This window comes from Eptesicus fuscus, chromosome 5 (genome assembly GCF_027574615.1).
Source record: "Eptesicus fuscus isolate TK198812 chromosome 5, DD_ASM_mEF_20220401, whole genome shotgun sequence".
NCBI classification, from domain to species: domain Eukaryota; kingdom Metazoa; phylum Chordata; class Mammalia; order Chiroptera; family Vespertilionidae; genus Eptesicus; species Eptesicus fuscus.
Genome location: NC_072477.1, coordinates 23,448,035 through 23,461,007, shown reverse-complemented (window position 1 = coordinate 23,461,007; position 12,973 = coordinate 23,448,035). Strand labels below are relative to the sequence as shown.

The following is a 12,973-nucleotide window of genomic DNA, read 5'->3' as shown; positions in this document are numbered from 1 at the left end:
AATGAAAGTGTAATTGTAATGCACAAAGGATTGCTTTCTTTCTCCCTTTTCAGAACCCCAAGAGGCTTTGTTTTCTGTGAAAAGGTATTTCTGTACAGTTGCTCCAATGACAGAGTTGCCTGCACCCTTGTCCTACTTCCAGAATGCACAGATGTCCGAGGACAACCACCTGAGCAATATTGTACGTAGCCAGGTACATTGTCAGTCTCTGTAACTGCCTTTGTCAGACTGTGGATTCACTGATCACCCTACCTCACCTCCAAAAGAGGCTGAGGGGGCTGAGCAGGTTTCTCAATTTTACCACATTCACATATTTTCTGAACTTCAGCTGAGCGCAAAGCATTGTTCCATTTGGTGCTGGGGACGCAAGGCTGTGTGAGGCATTGGTGTTGTATAGTTCATCACTGGCTCAGATAGCACTGCTTCCGTTGAAGCCTCTCCAACTTCCTCACCTATTTATTATTCTACCTTTCTTGCTCTTACTCTTCTATAGGCTGAGCACATTTTATTTACTTTTATTTTTTTAGTACCTAGTATGGTTCCTGACAGTGCTCAGTAAACGTTCATGACAAAGTGCATGATGATGAATGCAAGGCTAAGTGTAGAAGTCCTAAGCTAGATCAGAGAAGAGAAGCAGGAACAGGTGTAATCTGTGGCATGGGACACAGAGACCTCACCAGCTGTATACAGAGACATCACATCTGCCTGTGACCGTTAGCTAATCATTACAATTGAAGGTGGTTTCCTCAGAGGACCTGTGAGATGGTTGGGGAATTCGAATTTTTAGAGGCAGAGCCAGAATGGGGGGAAACAAAAGGCCAACGATGAGCTAGGCAGGGTGCACGAGGGCCAGGGGATCGGACTTCCCTCTATTTCAACCAGAGGGCAGAACCACTGGTGCAAGATACCAGGAAACAGATGCTGGGTTAGTAAGAAGAATTTTCTCACAATTACTGTATGTCTGAAAGGGTTTGGACTGCCTTGTGGGCCAGTGTGTGCTTGTCACTAAAAGCAGTCACAAAGGCCAGAAGACTACCAGCCACATCTGCAGAGGGTTTGCCGGGACTGACTAGCAGGCCCTGAGCGACGGATGAATAGATTACTCTGACACACGTTTCTGTGAAAGAGAGGCTAAGGGGCTGGTTGGCAGGAGGCACCAAAACAGCCCTGATTGCCTGCCTCCTTAGGCTTTTATTGTAACAACAGCTTGAACTAAAATTAACCTCTAGATACAGTCAGCAGGGTAAGTATCCTTGAGAAAGCACATGTTTCTACAAGGCCGGGTCTTAAAGACTAAACATAAGCGATACCAGCAAAACACCCGGGGGCTCAGACTTGCTTGGAAAAGTCAAGGCAGGGGCTGCCGCCTTCGGCAAGGTCCCCCTAAGAGGCCCCCAACCTTTCTCCTTACAAACTTTCCAACCAAGTCCTGTGCTTCCCCACAAGGGTTAGTCCATGGAATGAGCAGTGAACTAGAGCACTACATGGCCTGGAAGTTCCCTTCATACTCTGAAGATTTGGAATTCCAACTGAAGGTCAAAATGTGGGGAGGATGGCTTCACAAAGTGGACTTCGCAGGATGCATTGGCTTAGAATAGTGAAAACTGATAGATGAAATAACACTAGGGGAGGAAGAATTTTCCTAAAATATAAATTGACAGGGAGGCTACATCCTCAGAGAACGTCAACAGAGGTAGATCACATTGTATTGCTCGAACATGTTTAAGTGAAATCAAGTTAAAATGAATATGTAAGGAAGCCCTGAAAGGTAACACAAGCTATCACTATGTAGTACGTAGCCTCAGAGGTGTGTGTGTGTGTGTGTGGGGGGGGGACTTTGACCTTGTGCCTTGGTACTGGGTTGATAAAGAGGTGTTACAGAGGCTGATTTTTGTGGCAGCACATTTGTTCCTCTACTAATGGGTCAGCAGCATTTACTCTCTTTTTGCTATTCCCTATGAGCAGCTTTCTGAAAAGTTAGAGTGGGCCTGGATTATGAAGTTGTTTGGATGCAGGATATGAACATTTGGATCCTACAGACTGTCCTCATTTGTAAACTGGAGAGGAGGGAGAGGGAAAGTGGGAACAGCATAGTCAGGTTTCTAAGTACCTTTTCCTAATCGGTGTTACATACTCATCTTCTGTGGATCCCGTGAACAAAAGATTCCATAACTAAAAAGTTTTGAAAAAAACACAATTATATGTGACTCATTTGACCCAAACTTTCCAAAGGCATCTCATTTCAGAATAAAGTCTTGTCCTGAGGTCTTAACCTCTCCCTCTCCATCCCCATCATTTGTCTCTTAATCTCTTAGCACCTTCTCCCTCACTCACTGCTTCTTCAGCTCTGCCTCTGAGCCCTGGGTCATTCTCCCACTCTTCTCAGATGGCTAACTTCACTTCCTTCGGGTTACCTCATGAGTCACCTTATCAGTGAGGCCTTGCCTTCCTTGACTCCGATCCCTTTCCTGTCATCTGGCACTCTAGACCCTTACGCTGCTTTACTTGTGCATAGCTCTTACCATTATTTCTAGCACACGGTTTACTTGGGGATTTTGTTTACCTGCCTCCCCCTGTGTAAGCTGCTTGAAGCCTGGTATACAGTCTCCTTTGTTCACTCCTGTTTCCCCAGCTTCAAGAACGGTGTGTGATGCCCTGGCCAGTGTGGCTCAGTTGGTTGGGTGTCATCCTTGCACCAAAAGGTTGCTGGCTCGATTCCCAGGACATATGTCTGGGTTGCAGGCTCGATCCCTGGTCAGGGGCATGCAGAAGGCAGCTGATCACTTTGATGTTTCTCTTTCTCTCCCTCTCTCTAAAAATTAATAATAAATAACTTTAAAAAAATATTTTAAAAAATCTTTAAAAAGAACCTAACAGCCCTGGCTGGTGTTTCTCGATGGTTAGAGCTTTGCCCCACACACCAAAGGGTCTAGGGTTCGATTCCCAGTCAAGGGCGTGTTACCTGGGTTGCAGGTTCAACCCTCGGCCTAGATTGAGGCGAGTGCAGGAGGCAGCTCATCGGTGTCTCTCTCACATCAATCTATGTCTCTCTCCCTCCCTCCCTCTCTTCCACTCTCTTAAAAAAAAAAATCAAATGGAAAAAAATGCCCTTGGGTGAGGATTAAAAAAAAATCAATGGAAAAAATGTCCTCAAGTGAGGATTCAACAACAACAACAAAAGAACAGTGTGTGGCACTTAGTGAGCTCACTGTAGTTAATGTGGTACTGTATTATTTATATCCTCACATTCACATTCAGGTTTTGTGGGGCTTTTACGGTATTACTAGAGGCCCGGTGCATGAAAATTCGTGCCTTGGGGGGTGAGGGGGTGTCCCTCAGCCTGGCCTGTGCCCTCTCACAGTCTGGGAGACCTCAGGGGATGTCTTACTGATGGCTCAGGGAGTGGGCCTAGGCCGAAGTCTGGCCTCCCTCTGTGGGAGGCGACCAGGCAAGCCGATCAGGGGACATACTGCCCCCACCACCCCGCCACTGCCACCAGTGGCCTCTCTCTGCTGTAGGCAACCTGGTGGCTGATCAAGCTGGCGCCTGCTGGCGCTGGCTGGCACAGCCCCCCCCATCGCCCCTCTGCCACCTCTGGTCGCAGCCGCTAACCCCCCCCCCCCCATCGCCATCCCTCCCCTCTGCTCGCTAGCATGGTCCTTGGCTGGGCTGGCGCTGCCTGCTTGCTGGCCCCGCCCCCTGCTGATTGGTCATTCTGCCGATTTGCATATTACCCTTTTATTATATAGGATTTTTCTGCCATTCTTTACACCTTAGTGACTGATAAAATATCCCTTTGAAATAAAAGGTGCTATAGAGGAGGTACAATTGACACAGGGTTTTTATCGATAATTACATGTGTTCATGGTTTAGTTTTAGCAAGTCTTAGTGCTGATGTTCTCAGTCTGTTAGGGCACCACTATCTAGAACATCAGGGCCTGATTTGTTTAATTTTGACTCTGCTATTGATAATGTGTTGTCAAATAAGTTTATGTTTTATTTATCTCCTTAAAAATGCATTCTATAACTTAAAATCTTTGTACATTTCATACTTTACAGTTATCATGGGATTGTTATTATTCCCATTTTACAGTTTCTTTTTTTAAAATATGTTTTTATTGATTTTAGAGAGGAAGGGATAGGGTTAGAGAGATAGAAACATCAATGATGAGAGAGAATCATTGATTGGCTGCCTCCTACTCGCCCCCCACTGGGGATTGAGCCCAAAACCCAGGCATGTGCCCTTGACCAGAATTGAACCCGGGACCCTTCAGTCCACAGGCCAATGCTCTATCCACTGAGCAAAACTGGCTAGGGCTTGTCCAAGATCACAGAAAATTAAATGACAGACCTGGAACTTAAAACTAAGTTTTCTAATTCCAAACATGTTCCAGTTAACTTTCTGTTCTTCAAATTGTTTCTTACCTTAGAAAAGTGTAAAGTTGTAATACTGAAAGGAGATATGTGTGAAAAAAAATTCTGAGAAAGAAAAATATGAAATTTGTGTATTCATTTTTGCAGCAATGTATTTCTTTTCAATCCAAAGAAAGAGGAAAATAATCTTATTAAGTTTTTTAGCTGTAAAGAAGCCCTTGTATAAGTATATGCTCTGGTTGTTTATGAAAAAATGGGGATAGTTCCAAATTTAAATTAGACATCGATGGCTTTTTTTGTGGATTAATTGAAAGGTGGTCTTTTATTTCTCTTTTTGAATAGTGGATTTGTTAAATACAAGAATAATATCACAGCCCTTTTTTAATATTATAGTTTGTGATCTACCATAATCCTTTTGTTTACTTTAAATTTGCCTATTAAAATAGTTTTTAAGGTATTTTTCTGAAGCAAAATTTTGATGGGTAGAGTTCTTTTTCCTTTACTTGTCATAATTCTTTGCCAGAAGTCAGCCTCCATTTCCTTTCTACTGACATTACAGGAATATACTAAAACTAGAGGAAATTAAAAATCTATTTTTCAGAATAGTGAAAAAAATTATTTTTTGTTAATCCTCACCTGAGGATATTTTTTTCCATTGCATTTTCAGAGAGAGTTTGGGAGGGAGGGAGGGAGGGAGGGAGAGAAACTTGATGTGAGAGAAACATATGGATTGGTTGCCTCCTGCACGCACCCCAAAGAGGGTGGTAGTGAACCTGCAGCCCAGGTATGTGCCCTTGACGGAATTGAACCCTTAACACTTCAGTGTGCAGGCTGACACTCTAACCCAGCGGTTCTCAACCTGTGGGTCGCGACCCCTTTGGGGATCGAATGACCCTTTCACAGGGGTCGCCTAAGACCATCGGAAAACACAGATATTTACATTACGATTCATAACAGTAGCAAAATTACAGTTATGAAGTAGCAATGAAAATAATTTTATGGTTGGGGGTCACCACAACATGAGAAACTGTATTAAAGGGTCGCGGCATTAGGAAGGTTGAGAACCATTGCTCTAACCACTGAGCAACACCGGCCAGGGCCAGAATAGTGAAAACTTATCTTTTGATTTGGTATGGACTTAGATCCTTTATGTGGATTAGCTGAGCACTTTTTGCTTTCCTAAGATACAAAAAATTTTTTGAAGTCTAATATTCATTTATATAGTATATTAGAGCAGTGATTTTCAAACCTTAGTGTCCATTGGAATCCCCTGGAAGAGTTCCTGATTTTGTAGGAATGGAACGGGGTCACATAATTTGCATTTCTGACTAATTGCCAGATCTTGCCAATGCTTCTGGTACAGGGACTGTAGTTTAAGAACCATTATATTTGAGTAAAGAAATAAAGGGACTGACATTAAAGAAAAGCTATTAGGTTTATAAATTGAATACTCAGTATTTTTATTTTTAAAAAGTTATTTATTTAAAATATATTTTAATTGATTTTTAGAGAGAGAAGAAGGGAGAGGGATAGAGAGATAGAAACATCAATGAAACAGGAAGTCATTAATTGGCTGCCTCCTGCATGGTCACCACTGGGGATCAAACTCGCAACCTGGGCTTGTGCCCTGACCAGGAATCAAACCGGTGACCTCCTGGTTCCTGGGCTGATGCTCAACCACTTGAGCCATACCAGCCAGGCAGAATACTCAGCATTTTCATTCATATTAGTTTATTCTGTCCCAAATTTTCTAGTCTGTAAGGAAATAAATTGTCAATACCTTTTTAATTTAGAATGGAAAAAATCAGTCATTTGTTAACTAAAAAAGAAGCCTTAAGGTAGTAATCCATAAAGGTCAATAATGATTCTCTACATAAAGCAATTGCTGAATAACACTTATATAAATCTGTTACCTTCAGTCCCTAAATTAACAACATGAAAATGTGTCTGGTCTTTATAAATGAAGTCATCGGCAATATTTTTTCTAAATTCAAAACATTAAATGTAAAGAGCTTTGTTAGAAACTCATAGATTGGCAGAACTAACCTCATTTTCTAAATGATGATGGGTCACTTTTTTTAACTGTGAGAAATCCTATAAAATTAAACAGAAAACAAGCCTATAAGCTATTTAAAGTGAGGATTAAGTACTGGGGATCTTGAGGTGAAAAAAATAAATAAAGGATTGATCTAAATGTAAACTGAATTTGGTTCATAGGTGCAGTCAGCCTTTAACAGTGTTATTGTACTGTTTATAGTACGAGTTTGTTTTCCCAGTTATGTCAAAGTGAATTAAGGTAAAAAAGAACTTACAATCTTGGTGACCTCCAGAGAAAAATGCTTGCTTTTGTATGAGAATAAAGTCAGAAATCCTTGGCACACATCTTAATAGTTCGTTAAAAAAAACACATACAACTCTAGTTCAAGCCTACCACAATAGCCCATAAATGTTAAATATTGTCTCTAACCAGTTAATATTCACTGTTCAGGGAAATGACTGCCTTCCTTGATCTTTGAGTAATAGTGAAAGCTCTAACTCCAGGGAATCAAAAAGCTTGGGCAGGTGCTGGATGGAATTTTGTGTGCCATTGGAAACATATTGCCTATGATTAATATTTTCAAGTTTTCCACATAACTTGCCAGTTCTTCAGTTAAGCTACTCTAATAGTTTTTTCTACAGTGTAGGCTTAGGAGCCTCACATTTCTAATTGTAGAAATCCAAACAGTACCCATAAAGTCTTACAGGATTGCAACTTTTCTTATAAATTTATAAATGAACATTCATTTAAAGTAAATAATACTATGTAGACTATCATATCAACATAATGGAATACATTGTAACTTTTCAGGCATGTTGTCTGTTATTCCATGGGAATGTATTCATGAAATAATATTAGATAAAAAAATAGGATGCACTGTTTGTGAACATTCATTATAACTGTGTACATATGTGTATATGTTGAAAACATTGCAATTTGGGGTGTAGTAAGAATAAGTTGTTTTCTTTGTAAAATCACCTAAATTCATATTCAAAATTATAAATTTAAGTGTGACAAAACTGCCATGAACAAAGTTGTAAAATAAACTGATCAAAGACTTATAATGCATAATGACAAATATATCTTAATATACAAAGAATTCTTCTGAAGTCAAAAGGAACACGAATAATTCAATGACATTACCAAAGGATATGAGTGATATATATGGCAGAAGAAGAAGAAATAAAAGTGGCAATCCTATATAATAAAGAGGTAATATGCAAATTGACCATTACTCCAGCACACAAGATGGCCACCCCCATGTGGACACAAGATGGCTGCCACAAGATGGTTGGCAGGGGAGGGCAGTTATCGGCAATCAGGCTAGCAAGGGAGGGCAGTTGGGAGAAACCAGGCCTGCAGGGAGGGCATTTGGGGGGGACCCAGGCCTGCAGGGGAAGGCAGTTGCGGGGGACCAGGCCTGCAGGGGAGAGCAGTTGGGAGGGACAAGGCCTGCAGGGGAGGGCAGTTGAGGGGACCAGGCCAGCAGAGGAGGACAATTAGGAGCAACCAGGCCTGCAAGGGAGGGCAGTTGAGGAGACCAGGCCAGCAGAGGAGGACAATTAGGGGCAACCAGGCAAGCAGAGGAGGGCAGTTAGGGGCAATCTGGCTGGCAGGGGAGCAGTTAGGTGTCGATCAGGCTGGCAGGGGAGTGGTTAGGGGGTAATCAGGCTGGCAGGCAGAAGCAGTTAGGGGCAATCAGGCAGGCAGCCAGGCAGGCAGGCGAGCGGTTGGGATCCAGCAGTCCTGGATTGTGAGTCAGACATCCCTCAAGCGGTCCCAGATTGGAGAGGGTACAGGCTGGACTGAGGGACACACACACACACACACACCTGTGCACGAATTTCATGCACCGGGCCTCTAGTAAATATACAAAAAGACTAGTTGATCAACCTTACTAATAATCAGATAAAGAAATGGCCCTAGCCAGTTTGGCTCAGTGGATAGGGTATCGGGCTGTGGACTGAAGGCTCCCAGGTTCGATTCTGGTCAAGTGGGGTGCATGAGGGAGGCAACCAATGGATGAGACACATCCACATCGATGTTTCTGTCTCTCTCCCTCCCCTCCACTCTCTCTGAGAATCAATGGAGAAATATCCTTGGGTGAGGATTAATAACAACAAAAAAAGAAATAATGTTTCATTTTTTACCTATTAGTGAGCAAGGATTGATAACCATTTCTACTAAAACTGTAGGGAAAATAAGCATCCTCATGTGCTTCTTATGGGAGTTGAATTTGTATTTGGAGTCAATTGGGTCTGCAATACATGTACCCTTTGTAGGCAATTTGGCAATTAAATCTAAAAATGCACAACCTTTTGACCTAGCATTTCACTTCTAGGATTTTATCCTAGTTAGAAACATTACCACAAGAGTGCCAAGAAATACAGACAAGAATATTTATTGGAGCATTATTTGTAATAGTAAGAATTTGGAGATAACCTCAATCTTATGTTACTTATGATTTACCCAGTCAGTAATTTAAGGTAATGGCTAATAATAGGATCTATTGACTAAACCAGGCGTCCTCAAACTATGGCTCGCTGGCCCTATGCGGGTGTTTTTGCCGTTTTGTTTTTTTACTTCAAAATAAGATACGTGCAGTGTGCATAGGAATTTGTTCATAGTTTTTTTTAAAACTATAGTCTGGCCCTCCAACGGTCTGAGGGACAGTGAACTGGCCCCCTGTTTAAAAAGTTTGAGGACCCCTGGACTAAACTGTCTAAATTAGAATTTCTCTAGATTCTCATTCTCTCTCTCTCTCTTTCTCGCTCTCTTGCTCTCTCTCTCAAGCCCACACCTTTCCCCACACACTTCTTTCCCCAGAGTGCACTCTCTCACTCTGGCACACCCAAGCCTTTCCCTCTCTCTTACCCCATTACCCCAGGTGCATTCTCTATGCCTCCCTGCCCCCAAGCTCCTAGCGCCCTTCTTTTGCCTCTGTAACTTGTTTCCTGGGCCCAAACAACCCAGTTGACTCACTTTTTCCACAACTCACTTCTACCTCTCTCTCTCTCTCTCTCTCTCTCTCTCTCTCTCTCTCTCTCTCTCCAGTTGACTCACTTTTTCCACAACTCACTTCTACCTCTCTCTCTCTCTCTCTCTCTCTCTCACACACACTCACACACACACACACACACACACACACAATGCTCAGATCTTTGGCAGATTATCTGGTCTCTTAAGCTTCAGTTTCTCTATCTGTTAAATGAAGTTTACAATATTATTAGGATTAAATTATAACTAATTTCAGTGCTGAGCATAGTGCCTAGCACATACATGGGTCAATAATCATAATTATTACTATGCTGGTATTATAATATTTAAGTTTGAGGTATATTTATATGTACTGGCATCTGACATATTAAGTAACAGAAACACATTGCATAACAAGGCTCTGAAAAAATTGCTCACTATGTTCATGTTGTGGGGCAGAGATTAGAACACTCACTTTCTATGTTATAAACAGGTTTATAACTTAAAAGCTTTTGGAAACTTGTTTATAGTATTTCTTTTATTTACAGAAACAAACCTTTAAAAGGCAGGCAGAAAACAGGCAGGCCCTACACTGTATTAAAAATACCTCCACAAGTGTTTGCTGCTTGAGAAATACTAGCCCTGCTTGAGGGCCCACATGGCTTGGGTGGTTGGACGTAAACTTGCATCAGGTTCCGGAATAAGGGGAAGGGAGAAAGAATTAAAATGATGCCTCTGACATAATAGTGTAGGAGCTCGCTTCCCACGTACCACTTCCTGTAGGACCCCGCCCTCCCTGAAACGTACAACATTTATATAGTGAGTAATCCTTCCCCTCTGCCACAGAAATGAAGTCATTTATGATGGCTACTAAACTTTTTTTTTTTAACCTTGAAAATAGCCTTTATGGGTAAAACTATGGAGGCAGTAAAAAGATCAGTGGTTGCCAGGGTAGAGGATGAAAGGAAGAATAAATAGGCAGAAAACAGAGGATTTTTTAAAAAAAAACATTCTTTCTCTTTTTTTTAATAGATCTCAGAGAGAGGAAGTGGGGGAGAGAGAAACATTAGTGTTTGGAAAACATCATTGGGATTGCCTCCCACATGCGTCCCAACTGGAGATCAAACCCAAACCTGGATATGTGCCCTGACCAGGAATCGAACTGCCACCTTCTGGTGTACAGGACGACCTTCCAACCAACAGCCACAGTAACCAGGGCCAGAGGACAGGATTTTTAGGACAGTGAAGCTATTCTGTTTGGCATGATGGATACATGTTACACGTTTTTCAAAACCCATAGAATGTAAAACACCAAGAGTGAACCCACGGAGCTTCATTACACACTGCTGACAGTATTTCTTATAATTTTTCCGTAATAAAACGTTTTTAAAAAAGTAGCCTTAGCCCTGACTGGTGTGGCTCAGTTAGAACATGTCTGTGCACTGAAAGGTGGTGGGTTTGATTCCCAATTGGGGCACATACCCAGGTTGTGCATTCCATCCCCATTCGGGACACATGCAGGAGGGAATCAATTGATGTTACTCTCTCACATCCATGTTTCTCTCTTCCTCTCTCGTTAAAATCAATAATAAACATAACCTCAGGTGAGGATTAAAGTATACAATTTGATAAGTTTTGACGTGTATATATCCTTGAAACCATCACCACAGTCAAGATAATGAACATAGTCATCACCCTCAAAAGTTTCTTCACGCTCCTTTGTAATTTTTCCCTCCTGCCCCTCCCCAACTACTCCTCATCCCTAGGTAACAACTAATCAAATTTTTGCCACTATAGTTTTGGTTTCCTAGAATTTTATATGAATGAAATCATACGCTATATACCCTTTTGTCTAGCTTCTTTTTTTTTTTTTTAATTGATTTCAGAGAGAAAGGGGGAGGGAGAGAGAGAGAGAGAAACATCAATAATGAGAGAGAATCATTGATCAGCTGCCTCCTGCATGTCCTATACTAGGGATCGAACCTGCAACCTGGGCATGTGCCCTGACTGAGAATCAAACCATGACCTCCTGGATCACACACAAGTCAATGCTCAACCATTGAGCCATGCTGGCCAACATATGTTTTTATTTATTTTGAGTAAATACCTAAGAGTATAATATAATTCATATACCTAAGAGTAGAATATGATCCAAGAGTAGAGTTGTATATTTGACTTTTTAAAAAAATCTTACAATGATTCTTAAATCCTTTTTAAAATATATATATATTTTTTATTGATTTTAGAGAGGAAGGGAGAGGGATAGAGAGAGAGAAACATCAATGAGGAGAGAGAAACATTGATTGGTTGCCTCCTGCACATCCTCTACTGGGGACCAAACCTGCAACCCGGGCATGTGCCCTGACCGGGAATCGAACCAGTGAGCTTTTGGTTCGTGGGTTGATGTTCAGCCTCTGAGCTACACTGGTAGGGCAAATATACAGTGCAGTAGTAGTACTAATCTATATTTACATTGTGGTGCAACAGATCTCTAGAACTTTTTCAACTTGCAAAACTGACACTCTAGCCACAGCCCCAACAACCACAGTTATACTTTCTGTTTTTTTGAGTTGGACTACTTTATTTTTATTAAAAATTTTAATGTTGGCATTATTATAGGTGTCCTTCCTCCCCCGCCCCCCTTTGCTCACCTCCATCCACAGAGGTGGACTACTTTAGATACTTTATATAAGTAGAATCATACAGTACAATTTCCATTTATTTTTCCCCCAGAGAACTTATCTTCACTCTTTAAAGACTTAGCTCCTTACATGGGCTTGGGTGGAGGTCGTGGGGCAGCACCCACAGGTCTAAATCAGGGTGGGGTGTTCGGTCCTTCCGGGCTTCACGAGAACGATTCCCGACCGCCTTGCTGTGAATGGCACAGCTCACACAGGAATGCAGCTGGGGAAGCACATAGGCGTCGAAGACAATCGCTTTGGAGATGTCCCTAACGGCTGCGGCCTCTACTATGTTTTGAATGACAAACTTCTTAATGGCCTTGTCCTTGCAAATGCACCGGGCGCAGTTGGTGCAATGAATAGGCTACACATGGCCTCAGCCTCTTTTGGCACGACCGTTACTCCTTCTTTTCTTGGTCATCTTGGAAACGAGGACCCGAGAGAGCTACAGTGTCTTTTTGTAACTTGCATATTGCACTTAGTATTATGTTTTAGCATGTGACAAGATTTCCTTCTCTTTTAAGGCTGAGTAATATTCCACTGTTTGTATACACAGTTTCTTGATCCACATGTGGTTTTTTTAAAAAAATGTATTTTTATTGATTTCAAAGAGGAAAGGAGAGGGGGAGAGAGAAACATTAATGATAAGAATCATTGATTGTCTGCCTCCTGCACGTCCCCTAGTGAGGATCGAGCCTACAACCCAGGCATGTGCTCTTGACTGGAATCAAACCCGGAACCCTTCAGTCCCCAGGCGGCATGCTATTAACTGAGCCAAATGGCTAGGGCTCTTTATCCATGTATTCATGGACATTTGAGTTGCTTCCATCTCTTAGCTCTTAGGAATAATGCTGTAATGATCACAGGTATGCAGATACCTCTTTGAGATACTGATATCAGTTCT

At 41.9% G+C, this 12,973-nt stretch overlaps 1 protein-coding gene across 6 annotated transcripts in view; it reads left to right on the top strand.

Annotated features, from left to right (window-relative positions):
* PSEN1 (presenilin 1) overlaps window positions 1-12,973 on the top strand; it is a 67,466-nt gene that overhangs the window by 12,052 nt on the left and 42,441 nt on the right. For 5 of the 6 annotated variants that reach the window (XM_054715940.1, XM_008138865.3, XM_054715939.1 and 2 more), the window contains one exon: window positions 54-181. In XM_054715940.1, coding sequence (XP_054571915.1) covers window positions 107-181 — 75 coding nt within the window. In that variant the 5' untranslated portion in view covers window positions 54-106. Of the gene's footprint in view, window positions 1-53; window positions 194-12,973 lie in introns of all 6 variants that reach the window. The other variant, XM_008138864.3, reaches the window with a different exon arrangement.